This window comes from Salmo trutta, chromosome 14 (genome assembly GCF_901001165.1).
Source record: "Salmo trutta chromosome 14, fSalTru1.1, whole genome shotgun sequence".
In the NCBI taxonomy this organism is placed as follows: domain Eukaryota; kingdom Metazoa; phylum Chordata; class Actinopteri; order Salmoniformes; family Salmonidae; genus Salmo; species Salmo trutta.
This window is the reverse complement of record NC_042970.1, coordinates 58687198-58709473: the sequence shown is the minus strand read 5'-3', so window position 1 is coordinate 58709473 and position 22276 is coordinate 58687198. Positions and strand designations below refer to the sequence as shown.

Sequence of the window (22276 nt, the reverse complement as noted above, 5' to 3'; positions counted from 1 at the left end):
GTCTGTAACGCCTACATGTTTCAAGCAGTCCCTGTGCCCAAGAATGCCAAGGCACCCTGTCTAAATGACTACCGCCCTGTAGCACTCACGTCTGTAGCCATGAAGTTCTTTCAAAGGCTGGTCATGGTTCACATCAACACTCATCCCAGAACCCCTAGACCCACTACAACTTGCATACTGCCCCAACAGATCCACAAATGATGCAATCTCTATTGCACTCCACACTGCCCTTTCCCACCTGGACAAAAGGAACACCTATGTGAGAATTTTGTTCGTCGACTACAGCTCAGCATTCAACACCATAGTGAACTCATAGCTCATCACTAAGCTAAGGACCCTAGGACTAAACACCTCCCTCTGCAACTGGATCCTGGACTTCTTGACGGGCTGCCTGCCACGCTGATCCTCAACACGGGGGCCCCTCAGGGGTGCCCCTCAATAAGCATTTCACGGTAAGAGCTACACCTGTTGTATTCGGCATGTGACAAATACTGTACAATTTGATTCCAGGAAAATGTGGGGTTAGTGCAACATAAGAAAACAAAATACTAGGTTGAGTGAGAGGACTAAGTGGTGTCTCCAAGTGACCACACACCACTCCAAAGTGTTCACAATTCCTAAGCAATTTCAATGCACTTTTATGACTCAAAGAAGAATCTTCAACTATAAGGTACTTTTTTTTTTAGCTCTCCTAGCTGTGCCGTTGAGGTACAAGAGCAAGCACACTTGTAGCGCTTTCGTTCAGTACACAACTCTGCATCCCTGCCATCACAAAATGACTGTTGTTGCTTACGCAATCGATAAAACGGTCCATTATAAATCGTAATCTGGGTCAGGTAGGCATGATTTGAACGCTTGTTCTATTGTCAACATGACTAGCTAAGTTAGAAAATACGATTTTAAAGTGTTCTGGTTTCACAAGGCAATTCAGCAAAGCAGATCATCATTTTGGTGCAGATAGAAAGGAGTCATGATTGCATTCAGGTGTGTGTTCCATGGCGAATTCTCTTCACAAGAAACAAACAGGCTCATTCTATTCAGAACAACCCAGCATATAACAACATGACATCAAACATAGTGATCATAAACGTTGACACCGTGTGCAAAAGTTGCCCAATTATCAGGAGGGATGGGGGGCAACATCTTGTCGCGTGCGGTGCTCAAGTTCAGAATGGCTGTCAGTCAAAACCCATACAGCGCTGTAAAGTGCAGAGCCAGAGCTTTGATGTCATGTATAGCATGTTACTGTACAGCCCCTGCGTTCCAATTTAGGTGCCATTTTCAACCTGTATATGGGTACAAGTGTAAAGGGCTATATAAAGAGGACCTGTCATATTGCTGTCTACCTTTAAGTCTACCAAAGATAGAGCAGACAAGTGTGCATTTAGATTCTCGGTTAACAATAAGCTGTCAACCAAAGCCATTACCACTCAAGTGCCTAGCCGATGTTGCATCATTTACTGCGCTGTGCCTTGCGCTGTGCCAAACGTAATCTTTATTAAACATCAGTCAACTGTGAATCTACTGCTTGTCATCTCTGTTTTAACCAGAACCTGGGAGCGAACACATGTAAAGTAAACCTACGGAAAATACAGTCGAACATACTGTAGCTCTCCCCAACATTGAGCATAAGAACAGGCCTACCTGTGAACTCCAGTGCACACACCCCTCTTTGGTGATGGCCCTTCAGCAAGGACAAGCACTTCAGTGTCTGGATGTCCCACACATGGATGGCTGGGTCCCTGCCAACCTGAGCATGGGGACAAATTCAACTTTCAAATGCAAAATGCATAGTGGGTGATAAATACAGTACATTGCTAAGTTGCTAAAATAGTAGAGTTGGTATAGAGCTTCCAACTTAACTACAGTACCAGTCAAAAGTTTGGACCTACTCATTTTTCTTTATTTTGACTAAGAAGACAGGATAAAAAAAATGGTTACACCAACTTCTGTTGCCCCTATAAGTGTAATAGTTACACAGGAACTCCTATGTAACTATTACTAGGTTACCTGGGGTGGCAGGTAGCCTAGTGGTTAGAGTATTGGGCCAGTAACCGAAAGTTCAAATCCCCGAGCTGATAAGGTAAAAATATGTCATTCTGCCCCTGAACAGGCAGGCAGGCACTGTTCCCCGGTAGGCTGTCATTGTAAATAAGAATTTGTTCTTAACTGACTTGCCTAGTTAAATAAAGGTTATGCAATTACATGGTGATGGATTGCAGCAGTATATTCTATTACTCAAGCGTAAGAGAGACAGAAAAAGTAGAGTAAATAAACAGAAATGAATATACGGTTGTGGATCTACCTGTCCGGTGGCAACGTAGTCCTTCAGCGGATGGACGGTGAGGCTGAGGATGTCGTCGTCATGACCCAGGTAGAAACGCTGTGCGTGCTGCTGACGGTTATAGACCACAGCCACAGCTGCCACGTGATACACCACCTCTCCTGCCTGGGTGTAGAATAGGTTGTTTCTGCAGTCACAACCTCTGTACCTGTGCAATAAGCAAATGACAGGAAAAATCTATAGTTACAGGATTTCATACACTTTGGTGTTTACTGGTAAATTAAAAGTAGCACGGCCTCGCCTGTCCTGATAGTCAAAACAAGGCTATTGGATACTTTGTGGTACTTCGAAGCAAAACATACTCTGGCGGAAATACTTTAAGCACGTGTAGAATTTAATAAATACCTGCCGCATGGCAAAATATTATTTGGAATAAACACTGCAAGTATATGAAGTGGCCTGACAGTACATACATTTTCTGTCACCCTTGAGGTGCCTTACCCGTGAACAAACTGCAAACGCAGCCCCTCGTCTGGTGCTTTCTGTCGTTTCAGTGAGCCCACTAGCTTCTTCCTCAGCTGTGGGAGGTCCTCTTTGTAAACCTAGGAGACAGTTTAAGATAAGATCATATGTTATTATGTTACCCCTTCAAATTAATTGATTTGGCTATTTCTGCACACTTGTTGCTTACAGGTGTATGAAATCGAGCACACAGCCATGCAATCTCCATAGACAAACATTGGCAGTAAAATGGCCTTACGGAAGAGCTCAGTAACTTTTACCGTGGCACTGTCATAGGATGCCATCTTTCCAACAAGTCAGTTTGTCAAATGTCTGCCCTGGTCAGCTATAAGTATTGTTATTGTGAAGTGAAAAGATCTATGAGCAACAACGGCTCAGCCACAAAGTGGTAGGCCACACAAGCTCACAAAACGGGACCGCCAAGTGCATAGCACGAAAAATCGTGTGATGTAAAGCTCACCGCCATTGGACTCTGGAGCAGTAGAAACGCGTTCGCTGCAGTGATTAATCACATTTCACCATCTGGCAGTCCGACAGACTAATCTGGGTTTGGCGGATGCCAGAAGAACGCTACCTGCCTGAATGCATAGAGCCAACTGTAAAGTTTGGTGGAGGGGGAATAATGGTCTGGGGCTGTTTTTCATAGTTTGGGCTACGCCCCTTAGTTCCAGTTAAGGGAAATCTTAATGCTACAGCATACAATGATATTCTAGATGATTCTGTGCTTCCAACTTAGCCCCTCATCTGGGTTTGGGGAAGGCCCTTTCCTGTTTAAGCATGACAATTCCCCCGTGCACAATGTGAGGTCCATACAGAAATGGTTAATCGAGATCAGTGTGGAAGAACTTGACTGGCCTGCACAGAGCCCTGACCTCAACCCCATTTAACACTTTTGGAATGAATTGGATTGCCGACTGCAAGCCAGGCTTAATCACCCAACATCAGTGCCAGATCTCACTAATGCTCTTGTGGCTGAATGGAAGCAAGTCCTCACAGCAATGTCCCAACATCTAGTGGAAAACCTTCCCAGAAGAGTGGAGGCTGTTATAGCAGCAAAGGGGGACCAACTCCATATTAATGCTAATGAGTTTGGAATGAGATGTTCGATGAGCAGGTGTCCACATACTTTTGGTGATGTACTGTATAATACTTTGCAAGACAGTGAGCAATCCCAGTAGCAATTGTGCATTGGCTTATTCCACAAAATATTTTACTCCACCTGTCGTTCATAGCTGATCTGGGCCTCCAGTTCAATGTCTGAGTCAAGCTCCGGAACGTCAGACACGTCCGAGTCGGATTCTCCACTGTTTGAATCAGCGTACCCCTCTGGAGATGCAAACACAAACAGAGGTTAGATGACCTCTGACCTTTATGGAGACCATTCAATAGATATAGATAAATAAATAGATAGATCAAACCAACAACTCATCACCCAGACTTGCCATTTACACTTACATTCTTTCATACCATTCACACAGAAGATAAACAGACAGAAGACTATGACAGCACATTAACCAGGTGACATAAATGTAACATTTGGAGATAAATTAATGACTAAAATGTAAATGTAGAGTTAGGGTCTTGGGGTTAATTTGTAATCCAGCAATTGTCACCTTGAAGGAGGGGTTCCAGAACACCGTTCATCACCCCCTCTGGAAGAAACTTCCACTGGAACAAGGCGTGGTCCGCCCCTCCAGTGCTCAACACCCACTGGAGATCATGGGACCAGCGCACGTTTGTCACATGGGCAGAATGGCCGATGTACTTCTTGAATTTAGCCGCTGTTTCACAAAGACCACAAAATAATGCATTTAAGGAAACCAAGTGGGACATAACATATATAAAACATACATATTAGAAGCTGAGCGGGGACATTTTTTATGATATGATGGCCATAACATTGCCTGGTAATGGTAGCGTTATGGCTATCAATAAAGTATATTTATCATGGTGACCTATGTGGGAAAAGAAACTGTAACACTTTATTATCTATAGTCCATCTGTAGATTCTCTACAGACTACCTACAGACTAGCAGTAACATTTAAACTATCTACTAACCCTAACCCTTATCCTAACCCTAAACTTAACCCTTACCCTAACCCTTATTCTAAACCTAACCCTAACCTTAGCAAGCAGTTGCTTATCAACAGATAGTTTGTTGATAGATACTCTAGAGATGTTGATACTATTACAAAAAAAGTGTGACCAAAGAAACTAAGAATATCTATCTACATTTGCTACAGGCACTGCATGCCTGAGAGAAAGGCTTGTAAAAAACACATTTAGCCAGACCTTTCTTAAGACACGGGAACCTGAAAAGCTTGACGAGGCCAAAGTCATCCCCAGTCACCAGCACGGCACTGCTGTAGTTGGCGTCCACGGAATTTATGTCTGTGACATTAGCATACTTGGGCCAAATCCCGTTGACCTCGGGCCCGATGATGCCTGTCCAGGTCATCCAATGGATTCCCTTTGTCTCCTCTTTACTAAGGAGCTTCCCCGCTATGGAGATGAGGGAGAAGAGCATAGAGACATGTCACTGTCAACTATAAATCAACTGGTTACATTTCTCCAATCCCTTCCATCAACTGTTTACCAAAACAGTAGCAGGGTGGTCTCTTTGTTGTTAATTGAACTGAAGATTGCACCTTTAAGGTGAAGTGTTACTGTACCCCATTATTGTATTTATGTATTTTTTATATATATTTTGGGGATTTTATTGAAAAGATAGTGAGAGGTTATGTCAAAGAGCAGTAGGCCGGAATCGAACCTATGTCGACACGGTAGACGTTAGACCAGTCAGGCCATCCTATTATAGTATTTAAGAGTGGTTTCACCTGGCATTCTGTAGAAGAGCCTCTCCCCTGCCCCGTCGTTGGTCTGCAGGAAGCGGCTGTCCACCGACCAGTCCAGGTGGGTGATGAAAGAGGTGGAGCGGTTGCACTCACCCACCTTCTTGTAGCGCTGCGCAACAGCATAGATGTCTACCAGGCTGTCGTTGGAGCCAACCGCCAGGTAAGAGCCGTCTGGCGAGAACTTCAGCTCGTGGATGACTTCCTTCCTGTCTTTGATGTGAACCACCTCCGTCATGTCCCTGGGGACACAGAGGAGAGAAAAGACAACGCATTATTTTACAGTCCTGTTTATTTTACAGATAATGTTTGTCTGGTGTTAATTGAGAAATTATGTCGGTAGGTAGGTACCAAAACGGTTTATCATTGTTACAATACATCCCACAAAAAAAACTAAAATATTATTATGGTGTTACATTGTTGTGTAATTACTGTTTTATCGTTATCAAAACAAATTACATAAATAGCAGACTGTAAAATACAGCATAGTAAAACATTGAAAAATACAGCATAACTGAAATACATTTTTTATTGTGTTTGAAAACCTAAGCCTGTTCTGGTAATTAACCTGACACGGAGCACAGTGAAGGAGCCGTCCTTCATGCCCAGGGCAAGCTGAGAGCCGTCATTGATGAAGGAGACGCTGCGCACGGCTTCCTCCATGTTACAGCGGGCAATAAGAGTGTGGTCGGATAAACTCCAGAGCCTGCAAAAGAGATACAGAGCAACAAGGTGAAGGGTCAAACAGGGAAAGTAGTGGAATATGGGGACAGCAGTGAAAAATGATCCAGCAGTGGAATGAGAGGAAGGGACAACAGTGGAATTAGTAAAGTATAAAGGTGACAACAGTGGAATTAACAGACAACAGTGGAAAAGTAAGAGACAAAGGTTGAATAAACCAGACAACAGTGGAATAACCTGGACAAAAGAGGAATAAGTGAGATGGCCCTCTGTAGAAGAGAACGAGTTCCTTTTAACAAGGCAAGGAAAATATTATGGGTAACGCATTGCTTACTGTTATGATATGGGAGGGTAACCGGACAAGCTTCAGCCTGATTTTAACTGTCAAGACACGTTAATGTGTCTGCCACCTGTACGTCCCTAAAATACATTTCAAAATCTATGCAGACATCTGAATACCCCTGCGTTTCTTTTTCTAGGATAGACCCCTCATGCCGTGTCCTGGGATGATACGTTTTTTTGGGGGACAAATTAAAGGCATTTTGGAATACCACTTACCTTACTGACCGGTCGTCACTGCCGGTTACGGCCACCGGCTGCTTGGGGTGAAGGTCGAGGGCCCAGAGTTCGCCCTCACTGTGACCCTGCATGAGGAGTAGCGGTTTGTCCCGGTCTCGCACCATCACCTCGAAGATTTCACTGTCCTGGGTGCCCATCAGGACCCGGTCGGCCTTCCAGCACACGCTACGGATAGACAAGCCTAGGAAAATAGGAATGGAAGAGACAAAAAAAAATACACTCAGTTCTCCCTTATAAAAGGAGGCCTTCTGACCTTAATGGTAATTCCTGGATAAAATAAAGAAAGGTTAAATAAAAAATAAATGCTATTTTTGCAGCTCACAACTATTGCAGTGGAAATTAGGAATGATTTATGTCAATTAGGGATAAGGGGATAATTAAGTAGCCATGATGGAATGAGGCCATCTTGGGCATTTAGCCAGGACACCAGGTCAATCGTGATTTATCTAAATGATCAGTGATGAAAAATCTCTGCACTGAACAAAGTTCCTTGCGATTTTTCACATCCCACTCTGTTAACAGATGCTACGACACCAGTTGTTACGTGCGTCTATCCACGAGAGATTACTGACCCACCAACACCATGTCCAGCAGCATCCAGTGACCGGCCAGGCTCAACACTGCTTAGCTTCTAAGGCAAGTCAGCAGTGGGTTGCAGGATAGCATTGCTGACTAGATAGGAACTCTGCCCTACCCTTTGCCTTAGATAAAGCTAAGACCCTAATCCTTCCCTTAATCTAAACCAATTGGCTACACCTCCCATGTGTTACCCCTTTAGTTCCAACTAACCAGTTATGACTGGTGTTACTTTTATTTGAAGACTGTAACGCCCTGGCCATAGAGAGGGGTTTTTGTTCTTTATTTTGGTTAGGCCAGGGTGTTACATTGGGTGGGCGTTCTATGTTCCGTTTCTATGTGTTTGTATTTCTTTGTTTTGGGCCGTGTGTGGCTCCCAAATCAGGCACAGCTGTAGTTGGTTGCTGTTGATTGGGAGTCACACATAAGTGCATGTTTTTCCGTTGGGGTTTGTGGGTAATTGTTTCTGTTTCTGTTCTTGTTACAGTGTTTCACCTGACAGGACTGTTTGGCTGTCAGTTTATTGTTTTGTAATTGTATAGTGTTCCGTTTGTATTAAATGTGATGAACACTAACTCCGCTGCGTTTTGGTCCACTCTCTCTTCAGACAGCCATTACAGAATTACCCACCAAACCAGGACCAAGCAGCGGACGAGGAAGGAGCAACAGTAGAACAGCTTGATGGACTCATGGACATGGGAACAGATACTGGACGGAGAGGGACCATGGACTCAGGCTGGGGAGTATCGCCTCCCGCAGTGGGAGATTGAAGCGGTGAGAGCGGAGAGGCGATATTATAAGGAGAGAGAGCACAACAAGCACGAGAGGCAGCCCCAATAATTTTTTTGGGGGGGGCACACGGGACAGTCGGCAGAGCCGAGGTCGGAACCAGAGCCAGTCGGGTTGACATTGGAGGTGAGCGAGGGGTACGAGGCAGAGACTGTGAAGGAGTTAATGGGGAGATTAAAGGAGAGAGAGATGAGAGAGCTGCTCGTTTGGTGCATAAGGCACGGCATTCGCCCTACGGAGCGTGTCGTTGAAATGATGTCACCTGAGGCAGCTCTCCATACTCGTCCTGAGGTGCGTGCTGGTTGTCTGGTGAAGACTGTGCCTGCGCCCAGAAACAGGCCTCCTGCATGTCTTCTCAGCCCTGCACGTCCTGTGCCTACGCCCAGAACCAGGCCTCCTGCATGTCTTCCCATCCTGGTCAAGCCCGTGCCTCCTCCACGGACCAGTCCTCCAGTGGGTCTCCCTATCCTGGTCAAGCCCGTGCCTCCTCCACGGACCAGTCCTCCAGTGGGTCTCCCCATCCTGGTCAAGCCCTTGCCTCCTCATCAGACCAGTCCTCCAGTGGGTCTCCCCATCCTGGTTCGTCCTGTGCCTCCTCCAAGGACCAGTCCTCCGGTGGATCCCTCCACCCTGGTCTCTCCTGTGCCGCCTCCTCAGACCAGGCCTCCAGCGGGTCTCCCCAGCCTGGTGAGTCCAGGGCCTGCGCCCAGAGCCAGGCCTCCTTCATGTCTCCCCAGCCTGGTGAATCCTGAGCCGGATCTGCCGGAGTGGCCCGCCGTGCCGGATCTGCCGGAGTGGCCCGCCGTGCCGGATCTGCCGGAGTGGCCCGCCGTGCCGGATCTGCCGGAGTGGCCCGCCGTGCCGGATCTGCCGGAGTGGCCGCCGTGCCGGATCTGCCGGAGTGGCCGCCGTGCCAGATCTGCCAGAGTGGCGTGCCGGATCTGCCGGAGTGGCCCGCCTGTCCTCCGGCGCATCCAGGATGGCCCGCCTGTCCTCCGGCGCATCCAGAGTGGCCCGCCTGTCCTCCGGCGCAGCCAGAGTGGCCCGCCAGCCGGGCGCAACCAGAGTCGCCCACCAGTCCTCCGGCGCGGCCAGGGGCGCAACCTAAGTGGGCGACGCCAAGGGTGCAGTGGAGGCCACGTCCCGCACCTGATCCACCTCCAGGTTAGGTGGGTTGGGGAGGGGGGGGGTGTAGCACAGTGCCGTCGTTGACGGCAGCCACCCTCCCTTCCCTCCCTTATTGTTTAGGGGGGGAGAAATTTTTGGGGGGGGATTTTTTTGTTGTTTCGGTGTAGGTGCATTCGGTGTGTGCACCTTTGAGAGGGGGGGGTACTGTCATGTCCTGACCAGTAGAGGGTGTAGTTGGGTCAGGATGTGGCAGAAGAGAAGTGTGTAGGTTGGTTTGTTTCGTTTATGTTGGCCGTGTGGCTTCCAATCAGGCACAGCTAGAGGGTTATTGCAGATTGGGAGTCACACAAAAGTAGCCTACTTTTCCTTTGGGGTTTGTGGGTAATTGTTTCTGTTAGTGTGTTTCACCTGACAGGACTGTTTGGCTGTCAGTTTATTGTTTAGTAATTGTATAGTGTTCTGTTTGTATTAAATATGATGAACACTAACTCCACTGCGTTTTGGTCCACTCTCTCTTCAGACAGCCCTTACACACATTCTCCATATTTTCAAGCATAGTGGTAGCTGCATCATCTCATGGGTATGCTTGTAATCATTAAGGAGGGATGTTTTCAGGATAAAAAAAACGAACGGAAAAGAGCTAAGCACAGGCAAAATCCTAGAGGAAAACTGGGTTGCTGCTTTCCACCAGACACTGGGAGATTCACCTTTCAGCAGGACAATAACCTAAAACACAAGGCCAAATCTACACTGGAGTTGCTTACCAAGAAGACAATGACTGTTCCAGAGTGGCCGAGTTACAGTTTTGACTTAAATCTGCTTGAAAAATCTATGGAAAGACCTGAAAATGGTCTTTGTGTTTAGTTAGTCCGCCAGATCAGAGACAGTAGAGATAACAAGGCGTTATATTGATAGGTGCGTGAACTGGACCATAATTCTGTCCGGCCTGAACATGTAACGAGTACCCTTTTGGTGTCACAAAATGTATGGGAGTAAAAAGTACATATTTTCTTTAGAAAGACAAGTACTATACATTTAGGTGTGCCATATCAGGGTGATTACTTGTGCAGTCCAGACATGTTTGTTTTTGTATCTTGAATTCATTATACACACTCATTTACATTTAAGTCATTTAGCAGACGCTCTTATCCAGAGCGACTTACACTCGTTTACTTTGAAAATGTGGGGTAGGTTGTGTATGTTCGGGGGGGGGGGGGGGGCTCTTGGGCCCGACAACCTACTTTTATATCCTTGCTCAGTCTCGCGGAGGTCGATCTTAGTGATGGGTTTGAAGTCCACGTCCCACAGTCTCACGCAGCCGTCCCGCCCGCCTGTAGCGAACCCTTCCTCACAGGCGTGCATGCTGAAAATCCCTGCCTGTGGAGAAGTTACAGAAAAAAAAAGATCTAAAATGCCACCAAGTCAGAAATCTAACAAAGTGCAAATGAAACCAACTGATAGGCAAAGATACATCAAAATGTTAATTGTTACAAAATACACTGAACCAAAATATGAGTGCAACATGCAACAATTTCAAAAACTTTACTGAGTTGCTGTTCATGTAGGGAAATCAGTCAATTGAAATTAAATTCATTATGCCCTCTCTGTGCATTGAAATTGCCATCAATAAAATGCAATTGTGTTCGTTGTCCGTAGCTTATGCCTGTCCATACCATAACCCCACCATGGGGCACTGTTCACAACGTTGACATCAGCAAACAGCAAATTCTCTAAAATGAGGTTGGAAGTGGCTTATGGTAGAGAAATTAACATTTAATTCTCTGGCAAAAGCTCTGGTGGACATTCCCATAGTCAGCATGCCAATTGTGGCATTGTGTTGTATGACAACACTGCACATTTTAGAGTGGCCTTTTACTGTCACCAGCACAAGGTGCACCTGTGTAATGATCATGCTGTTTAATCATCTTATTAATTTGCCACACCTGTCAAGTGGATGGATTATTTTTGTAAAGGCGCGCTGCTCACTAACAGGGATGTAACCAAATTTGTGCACAAAATTTTAGATAAATAAGCTTTTGTGCATATGGAACATTTCTGGGATCTTTTATTTCAGCTCATGAAACATGGGACCAACACTTCACTTGTTGCATTTATATTTTTGTTCAGTGTACAAAATGCCCTAAAGACCAATGTATAAAAATACTAGTGTCAAAACATTTATTTCATTCAAATTCATGTAATTTGTACTTTAAAATACAGAAAATACATTTGCAAGTAGCCTCCTTAAATGAGCTATGAAACAACCTGGTTAACACGCTATGTTCACAACTTGGTTAACACACTATCTTCAGAGCTTTGTGCCCCGCTATTACTCCAAATTTGTGTAAAGATATTGTGGCAATAACATAGTGTTCACTTTGAAAGTCGGGTTCACTTCCCCCTTTCGGACCAAATTCACTGCATTATCCTCATGCTGGAAGTGCATCCTTGTGCTTCAACTTGCATCCAAGATACTCACCAACCAACACCTCTCACATGATGGTGCCATAAGAGCCTCGGATACCAATCTAGAACATTTGGGTTGATATGGGGCCACAAAATTATACAAAAAACTATTTTGAGTGTGTTGAAAATACATTACATAGTGATTTCTTTCAGGCCTTTCAAAAACAAAATATTTACAGTACCAGTCAAAAGTTTGGACACAGCTACTCATTCAAGGGTTTTTCTTTATTTTTGCTATTTTCTGAAATACACATATGGAATCATGTAGTAACCAAGAAAGTGTTAAACAAATCAGAATATATAATATATTTGAGATTCTTCAAAGTAGCCACCCTTTGCCTTGATGACAGCTTTGCACACTCTTGGCATTCTCCCAACCAGCTTCAGAAGGTAGTCACCTGGAATGCATTTTAATTAACAGGTGTGCCTTGTTAAAAGAAAATTTGTGGAATTTGTTTCTTTCTTAATGTATTTGAGCCAATCAGTTGTGTTGTGACAAGGTAGGGTTGGTATACAGAAGATAGCCCTACTTGGTAAAATACCAAGTCCATATTATGGCAAGAACAGCTCAAATAAGCAAAAAGAAACAACAGTCCATCCTTACTTTGAGACATGAAAGTCAGTCAATACGGAAAATGTGCATTCGCCAAAATCATCAAGCGCTATGATAAAACTGGCTCTCATGAGGTCCATCACAGGAAAGGAAGACCCAGAGTTACCTTTGCTGCAGAGGATAAGTTCATTAGTTACCAGCCTCAGAAATTGCAGCCCAAATAAATGCTTCACAGAGCTCAAGTAACAGACACATCTCAACATCAACTGTTCAGAGGAGACTGCATGAATCAGGCTTCATGGTCAATTTGCTGCAAAAAAACCATCACTAAAGGACACCAATAATAAGAAGAGACTTGCTTGGGCCAAGAAACACAAGCAATGGACATTAGACCAGTGGAAATATGTTCTTTGGTCTGATGAGTCCAAATTTGAGATTTTTGGATCCAACCACCATGTCTTTGTGAGACGCAGAGTAGGTGAACGGATGATCTCCGCATGTGTGATTCCCACCATGAAGCATAGAGGAGGAGGTGTTATGGTGTGATGGTGCTTTGCTGGTGACACTGTCTTTGATGTATTTAGAATTCAAGGCACACTTAACCAGCATGGCTACCACAGCATTCTGCAGCAATACGCCATCTCATCTGGTTTGTGCTTATTGGGACTATCATTTGTTTTTCAACAGGACCTCCAGGCTATGTAAGGGCTATTTGACCAAGAAAGAGAGTGATGGAGTGCTGCATCAGATGATCTGGCCTCCACAATCACCCGACCTCAACCTAATTGAGATGGTTTTGGATGAGTTAGACTGCAGATTGAAGGAAAAGCAGCCAACAAGTGCTCAGCATGTGGGAACTCCTTCAAGACTGTTGGAAAAGCATTCCAGGTGAAGCTGGTTGAGAGAATGCCAAGAGTGTGCAAAGATGTCATCAAGGAAAATGGTGGGTACTTTTAAGAATCTAAAATATTTTTTGATTTGTTTAACACTTTTTTGGTTACTACATGATTCCATATGTGTTATTTAATAGTTTTGATGTCTTCACTATTATTCTGCAATGTAGAAAAAAGTTAAAATAAAGAAAAACCCTTGAATGAGTAAGTGTTTCCAAACTTTTGACTGGTACTGTACACGAACACTCAAATATTTGAAATACATATTTGAAATACATGTAACAGAAATACTGGCCATCTCTGGGTATTGAAATGATTCCTCACCACACAAGTGTAGTTCGCCGAACTAACTCAACTACACTTCCCTTCGACCTCCTCTTCTCCACAGCAACTCCACTAAGCTGATAGACATCATTTGCATGACCCTAGACCGTTTTTACACTACGATAGATTCGAGAGGTTTACACTATGACCTCTGGAGGTTGCGGGCAACAGTCACCCTCCTCCAAGCAGTCAGAATTGTCTCTTCAAGCTAAATGCTCCTACAGTAAAAATCTGAATAGCAGAGCAATGTTTTTGAAACAGATGAAATGTATTAACATATTTTTTATTTTAGTATGTGACTACTCTGTGCATAGTAGTTTGGAAGCCATGGAATTGAGGTTTTTCTACAAAAAAAAACATATTTTCAAATAGAGCCCATCTGCTCAATTTTGGCAGATGGAGGTGTGTTAGAAACCTTAGAATCTGCTCTTTCAGAATCAAAATGTCTGACCTGCGTGAACGTCTGTAGGATAATTTGAAAAGGTTGCTTTTTGGTAAGCTCCGTTCCCTTATTTGTTAATTACACATGCTGCGCTGTTCATCAGTCTCTTCATTCACAAGACAATTGATAATATTGTCACCCATCAGACTCTTGCCAATTTAATATTGCCTTTAGGCTACATCTATTAGATGTGTGAAATGAGTTTCAATATAGTTCAGGTGTAGTTTGGATGGGCCATTATCAGATGGGCAGCTAACTGTCGGGTGAAGGAAGGGCAGGGGGGAAGAAATTACATGTTCTCCTAAAACTGCTTATAACAAAAACTTGTGATATTGAAATTCTAGCAACGTCAGTTTGTTAAATAGACATATTTAGCAAAAGTCAAGGACGGAGGGTTTCCATTTTAAATTCACAAGCTCAATGGCAAGTGGCTACTGGAATATTTATAGTAAATTTGAGCTGCAATACCTCTGCTTCAATTCTTTTCTATCTGAATAGGCCCCTAGTCACTTCATCAATGTGACCAACTGGATGTATACCATGGGTTGTCTGTGCGCCTCACAAATGTATATGCATTGGCATTAAAGCTAAACAAAATATCATTTGCTTGAGTTTACTGGTAGCAAGGCATGTACATGTGGATGGAAAAACAATACTATACAGTGTGATAATTCATTTGACCATAAAGCTTCATTTTGTTAGTGAGGCTGCATTCCACTCACTCCATGGGCTGCTTGGACTGTGCGAGCCAGGTTCAGCCCCTTCCAGACATAGATGTCCCCATTCAGCGCTCCAGAGTATGTCACTTCTTCCTTTGCCGTGGCCAGGCACAGAATGGTCTGCAGGTCCCCGGTCTTCCCAAAGATCCCCCGCTTGGGTGTCAAGGCATTCCCACACAAGGTCCAGAACTGAGCAAAGAGAGAGCTCACTTTTTAGATGGCTCTGACAATTTTTATGTTAAACATCAGCACTGGTAATGCTTTATTTTACCCAGTATTTTAGCTCGCTGTTAACCAGGAGGTTAATTATTAGGTAATTACTTAATTGCATTGTAATTACACTTGACACAAAGGTCACCATCTTCCCTTTGGTACCAGATAGTTATCAATTGTGTTGAATTCTTTGAGGTAAGTACCAGAAAGTATCTATTGTTACCCCATAGTTTCATAGTTAAAATCTTGTAAACACCAGGTAAGTACAAACTTAAAATGGGCTGTTAAATAAAGCATTACCATAGTTACACTAATTATGGGGCTAGGCTCGGGCCTCACCTTTATATGCTTCACCCCACAGCTTACTAGCCTGTGAAGTTGGAACGGATCCCAGGCAATATCAAAGATCTGAAATGGCAGCAAAAGCAGTTATTATGACCTGTGACATTAAGGAACACACCAGCGAAACTGCAGAGCTACATTTTCTGTCCGCTTCATAGCACTGACATACACAAAAATGCCATTAACTTCTTAGTATCGACAGTTTAAAAAAAAAATACCATACCCTGTCTGAGTGTCCCGTTGCTGTAGCCAGGACTCTGCCTTTTCTCCAGTCCCAGACACACACTGTGTTTTTGGCATCCAGCCCAACAGAGGCTAATCGCTACACAAGGGGACAATAGAAAACCAATTAGTGGCAAATCAAATCAAACCTGCTTAAGTTTATCCACTCTCTATGTTTAGGGTCACACTCATTCTGAAAAATGGCGGTCCTAAGGACGCATTTTATACAACACTGTAAAACCATTCTGCAACATTCTTCAAACATTTGCACAAGCTACTTTGCCATCTTACAGTGTCATTATAGTTCCTGCACCCATGAGTGAGTAGACAGGTCTTATTACATATTTACATATAGGTATAGCGAGTACACATGTTATTACAGGTGTACTACAGCTGTGACAAATAAAGCGGTGTAATATTTTACTGATCAGCAGTTACTGTGTAATGCTAAGTAATCCCATTTCGGTTATAAAGTAACTACTGTACATGGTATTAATAAAAACGTAACGTTAAGTGTTGTCAAAACCCTTGAATTTCCTCTAGGACAGATCTAGGATCAGCTTCCCCTCCCCGAATCCTAAACTCATTAGTGAGGAAAATGCTAAACTGACCCAAGACCAGTGTCGATAGGAAACTTCCCCCTACACCAAGAAGCACAAGTACTCAATCTAAGCTAAAATCCAAGGAGACCAGCTCAAAGGTGTTCCTCACCTGTCCGTCTACATCAAACGACAGACACGCCACCCCATGTGTGTGCACGTCTCGCAGGATGGACACAGTCTGCAAAGCGTATGTGTCCCAAACACAGATGTAAGGATCCTTCCCAACTTGTCCTGTGGCCACTTGAACTTTGTCAGGATGCATAGCAAGACTGTGTGGGTTGACCGGAGACAAATAACCATTATAAGCAGAAACTTTACAAACAATCGAATCAAATCAGATGTTATTTGTCACATGCGCCGAATACAGCAGGTGTAGACCATACCGTGAAATGCTTACTTACAAGCCCTTAACCAACAATGCAGTTTAAGAAATAGTTAAGAAAATCTATGGCCACCTGTCTATGTAAATAGCCCAGGTGGCCATTTGATTCATTGTTCATCAGTCTTATGGCTTGGGGGTAGAAGCTGTTAAGGAACCTTTTGGTCCTAGACTTGGTGCTCCGGTACAACTTATATGAAACATACTGATATTTATAAACATTGGTTAACATGTATTTCCTATGCCATTAAAGATGGAATCTGCAGTAAGTTAAACAGCACTACTGTCCGAGCATTGCTGTTGTTCTAGTTTTTATTTTGTTGACGAAGCGGTGGTGCGGAGCGTTCTATCACATGTGCAATGACGTCTGAGGGAAAAAAACAGGGTTTGTGGTTTTCAGCAACTTCTTTGTTGTTGTAATATCGCTAATGGACGTGGCGGTTTCAACATTAAGGATTCCAGTTTTAATTTCCCAGTCAACATCACAGAAAATGTATCCACCATTTTATTTCCAATTGTAATCCAGATAATATCCATATAATACCTTGACAATATGATTATTGGCTCATTCTGTGTGAAAATGATAAAACAATGACCAAGATGTTTTGAATTTAATCCATAAAAAGGTCCTTTGGGGGAAGGATATTATTTATATTTGCCATTGTGTACAAAAGGATCACTGAGATATAATTTAAAAAGTTGAGGTAATTGTACAATGTTGGACTTGAAGGCCTCATTTATTCAGTATTACTTTTAGTTTGTAGCAAGTCTTGGTATCATTTGAAGCTTTACTGTGCTTTGACATAAGTAGTGTTTAGATTTGGATAAAAATACATTTTCAGCTTAGGAAGAGACACATTTGCATCTGGTGTTGTTGTATTTACTTATTTTTGACAGTTGTGCATAGTGTTGGCCCTTCTAACTCCTTTTAACCACAGCCAGGTATCCAGCTGTAGAATAGGGAGAGGATGGATTGATTCCAGAGGCAATCGATGAGTCACATAGGTCAAGCATTGTGCCCACGAGCACATGAGTAAACTGGCCATGTGGTGGCTGACACACATGCACGTAATCCTCAAACCATTTGTTAGGATTTACTCCGGCATAATTGGAAATGCAGATAATGTTGTCAGTGACTACAAACCAAAAGGAAAATCAGTGCTTTAATTCTCAATGTTGACATCATCAGCAATCTCCACATCCACATTGTCAGCAGTTTTTTCTCCTCTGTCTGCTTGCATCAGGCATTGTCACGCACAGATAGAGCTGAACTAGCGGATTGCAGTGACTCTCATCAGCCCTTGTGCGGACTGGCACATGCTTCCTCCAATTATTCTCCTCAAAGCAAGCCCCAAGGTTGCATGTCATCCTCACGGACAGTGAGTGACTGTGTTCCCTGTATAGGGCAATACATGAAGATAAACATGATTTTCAATGCTTTGCCCATCATCTCATGAATTTCCCATGAATCCTTAATCCCTAGATGCTGTCCCAGTCAAAACTTGCATTGCACTTCTTTATCATGTCAAGTGGTCAAGTCAACCATACTTCAGTATTGTTCCATGCCTACTACTGGTTTCCCAGTTTAGATGATCTTTTCAATGCTCCTTATGAAAGTCCATCTAACAGCAGACTGGTGGCGTTTTGCTGATGAAAAAAATCCCAGAATGTAGCTTGAACTCCACAAGCCAATAAAACTCACCTCTGAGGGAAAAGTGAATACAGTATGTTTTCCTAATTTCATAGTTATATTTACAAGGAAATCTATCCTGCACTACGGTGACCATACACTGAACTCAGAACCCAGGCTTTTTTTAAATATATAATTGGTTTGCAGTTCATCACGTAAGTTCACAGAAAATCCTGCAGCCCTTTCTGCTCATGGTTGGTGATTCCCCCTACGGTGATTCCCTCCCTACATTAGCATATAGTCCATTGGTATGGGGAAATTCTGCTAATTCTGGTGCATATGTCAAGGCATACGCTTATCCGCTTCTTATCCACGTCAATTGAAATACTTAACAATTTTCATGTAGGCTACATGTAACATAATTTGAGGCAGCTGTCCAACGTTTACAAGCATATAAGTCTACCTCTTTATGTGAAGTGTTGTAGAACAAATAGCTATTATAATGGTCTTCATTATAATATTACAGGTATAGGCTATGTTAATATGAATTGTAAAGTTAAAAAAATGACTGCATGCAGTAACTAGCAATAGGCCTTGTTAGCGCATTTAATCATGCATTCCATTGAGCATGAATAGATGAATGTTGAAATAAATAAAATCAACTAGGAAGTCTACAAATACTTCACAGACAAGCCACTGTATGTTAGTAATGTGTACCTGACACAAGGTCTGGAAATGCAACCATTCAACAGCTATGAATTAAAGAAGCGAAAACAGGCAATCCTCAGGACAAGTTGTTTTCTGATTGTATGACTAATACCTCGCTGGTCCAATCATGAGGCTCAATTTCCCTCACATGGTGATGTCAATTGATTAACTCGGAAAGACAATATTCTATTTCAGCATTCCCAGACACCAATGCTTGCAAGTAGCAATAATAAACACTAACATAATGGGTAAGGCGCACAAACTAGTATAGGAAGTTCAATGGCAATGGTCTTGAGTCTGCTGTGTCAACTATGAAGGCTGGGAGAATCCCCTCTCCTTGCCGCCTTCTCAAAACACATTGGACGAGAAGGATGGGTTTTGAGAAGGAGACGAGGAGAGATGAGTGAGGATGCGAGGAGTATGCAATTGAGATCTTCCCATAAACCTTCAAGTAATGTCTCTCTGAAGTCAGTGGAAAAATGTGCCTGTACCGTCTTTACAATGATGGGGGAACCACTGGTTGATGGACATAATTTTAAGTGCTTCTAATAGTCTGTCAATAAACTCCTCTGTTCAAAAGTAATCTGTTAACACCCATCTATGCAAGTGCAAATCCAGAGGTTCAAATGTTGCATTTCAGTAATTTTCTGGTTCATTTTCACACAGAATGACCATAATCTAAAGGTCTGTGGATTAGGGCCTTACATGCATGATGAAGAGGCTGATGAAGAGGTCACTAGGCATTTGCAGACACTTTGCTTGGTTTTGGGGTGCTTGGGATCTTCTCATTTAAACGAAATGATAACGAACATCTGGCTCGTATTCATTAGGCACCAAACAGCAGAAAACAAATTGAAACAAGGAAGGTCTACATGAATAAGAAATGCTTGTTTTACTTTATTTTTCAATGATCTACACTAAAACGAACAGAAAACTATCAACTGCAACTTTGCTGACACACAACAGCTTGCTGGGGTTGCAGTTTGTGCTAGACTAAGGCTTAGAGTAAGGTTTATGGTTAGGGCTAGATCTGATGATATGGCCTGTCTGGCATTAAAACTTACTGTAATTAAATGAGAGCTAACATCATTGTGAGGCTACTGTAGCAGAGGTGATTTGGAATTATCTTTTTTGATGAAGTAGACCTATAGCCCTGCCCGCGAGCAGATGGGAATTTCCTGTTGGTCTAATGGTTAAGACGCTGGTTTCTTGAGTGAGATGGCCTCCGTATGAATCCAACCAGCTACATTTGTGCCTAACTTGGGATGGTCTCTCGTGGAGGAGGTCAAAGGGGGGTAAATGTAGTCGAGGTGATTTGGAATCTCACCTTCATGATAAGGTAGCTCTGTCTGCAAATTAAAACTAGTGTCGCCCTTGGTCCAAGTGGGAATTTCCTGTTTTCCTAAAGACGTTGGTTTACCGAGTGAGACAACAGTGGTACATTCGTACATTCATATGCTCGACCAAATACACTACTAGTGCTGTTGTTAAAATGACACAAAGTAGCGTCAACATTAACTTCTGGAGGGTCAACGGATGACAAACGCAATGCAGAAGTTAAAAGAATCAGACGCTTGTGATGTAGCATGGAGAAAGCAACGCAATGCAAAGTTACTTGCCGGATGCCGTTTGTAATGCCTGGACTTCTTGTGGAATGCAAACCGCAGTCAGTGTGACCCTATCATGACCCTGGCGTAACTTCTCCGAGGAGTAATATTCCCTGTGAGTGGTTCAGTATACCATGGTTTCCAAACCCTCTCCTTGGGAACTGGACTATCAGATGTTTCACATATTTATTGTAGCCCTGAACTGGCACACCTGATTAAATTAGTCAACTAATCATCAAGGCCTTGACAAGTTGAATCAGGTGTGCCAGTTTAGGGCTACAACAAATACCAATATATGAAATGTCTGGTGGTCCCAGAGGAGAGTGTTGGGAAGTACTGCAGTATAGGGAGAGTAACTTTGAGGTAACTTACCTGATAATGTCATCATTGTGTCCCAAAAAGAACTTCTGAGTGTGTTCTCTGGTGTTGTAAACCACGCCAACTCCAGCGACAAAATATACAATCTCCTTCCCAGCAGTGTAATACAAATTGTTGCGACACTGATGCCCCCTGTATCCATGAATCCATTCCAACCTCAGTTGGCAACGTGGAGCAGTCTTGTCTGCCATGCTTTGTCAGACTATTAGACAACTGTATTTGGCTAAACTGCAATTCAACCTCAATCTCAGATTAACTCTATTCCAAAAATGCAGCAACATGAACACAGAGTAAAATCCTAGAGGCTGGTCAAGAGAGTATGGCCACTAGTGTGTCACACTAATGAGATATCCCTTCTCCCTTGTCTGTTCCCAATCCCCTTTTCTCTACATTCCAGTATCATAGATTATACTTGTTACATTCAGATGGCCTCATGAATCAACACGACCAATGAAATTATGTTGCCTCTTCCAATTGCCTTCTATTTAGCATTTTATATTCTACATTAAACCGTGGTGGAACCGGTGAGCTATATGACATACATTGATATGAAATAGCCATTATACTGTACAGCTTTTTAGCAATTCAAGGCATTTAAGATATAACCCCGACTAACCCCGACTACTCTAATCCTATGTCATCTCATTCAGCTATTACAGCTCAATAGTCCTCAATTTTGGCTCACAAAACGCAAGTGTTAAAGCATGTCAAAGGGCTATACTGTCCTAAACGGTTGGGTGCGATATCAAGCGAAAATATACATATCTGACAGAATGGTATTTCGTTCGGGTTTCAATCATAAAGCCGTGGCAAACCTCTTGACGATTTCGATTGACATCGACCGTGAAGTATTTGCCTTGTGCTTATTCCAGTTGAAATCAACGGATTACAACGCCGATATACACACCGTCGATTCCCATGCAAAGCAGAATAATTGTATCAGCTCCAATACGCTCGGCGCGTTTCCGTCATTTATTCGCATCCCAAATGATGCTCAACACTAGGTGAGCTGGAATTGATGGAAATTAGAAAACGGTCCATATAGAAAGAAAGCACAAATTAAGATGAGGAAGGGTACAACACACGGAATCGTTTTTTTCGGAGGATGATATCCTTGGACTAAACGACTCTGACGTATGCAGGATCCTCTTCACGAGCGTTCCCGACGCAATTATTTTGAGAATAGGGGCTCTCGTTGCCTTTACGCCTGCGGTGGTGCTTGGTTACCACGACGCTTCGTAGGCAATCTCCCATTTTAGCAATGGATTTTGGAGCTTGAAGTTCTCTAGTGTCGTCAAAACCATTACGATTATGGAACTGGCCTCTCCAAACAACGACTACGACCAGCCACCAACAAAGCTCGAGCTCTGTCCTTGGTACCGGATA

The 22276-nt window shown here is 43.3% G+C and overlaps 1 protein-coding gene across 2 annotated transcripts in view; it reads right to left on the bottom strand.

The window, feature by feature from the left end:
- The window catches only part of eml6 (EMAP like 6), a 72510-nt gene extending 50519 nt beyond the window's left edge, over positions 1-21991 (bottom strand). For both annotated transcript variants that reach the window (XM_029776535.1, XM_029776536.1), the window contains exons 1-15: positions 20885-21991; positions 16298-16457; positions 15588-15686; positions 15362-15430; positions 14813-14998; positions 10654-10789; positions 6899-7100; positions 6228-6365; positions 5645-5901; positions 5100-5309; positions 4420-4587; positions 4026-4132; positions 2786-2886; positions 2306-2492; positions 1645-1750 (exon numbers count right to left, since the gene is read on the bottom strand). In XM_029776535.1, the coding sequence (XP_029632395.1) occupies positions 1645-1750; positions 2306-2492; positions 2786-2886; positions 4026-4132; positions 4420-4587; positions 5100-5309; positions 5645-5901; positions 6228-6365; positions 6899-7100; positions 10654-10789; positions 14813-14998; positions 15362-15430; positions 15588-15686; positions 16298-16457; positions 20885-21081 (2323 nt within the window). In that variant the 5' untranslated portion in view covers positions 21082-21991. The remainder of the gene's footprint in view (positions 1-1644; positions 1751-2305; positions 2493-2785; positions 2887-4025; positions 4133-4419; positions 4588-5099; positions 5310-5644; positions 5902-6227; positions 6366-6898; positions 7101-10653; positions 10790-14812; positions 14999-15361; positions 15431-15587; positions 15687-16297; positions 16458-20884) is intronic.
- Positions 21992-22276: the final 285 nt, after the last annotated feature.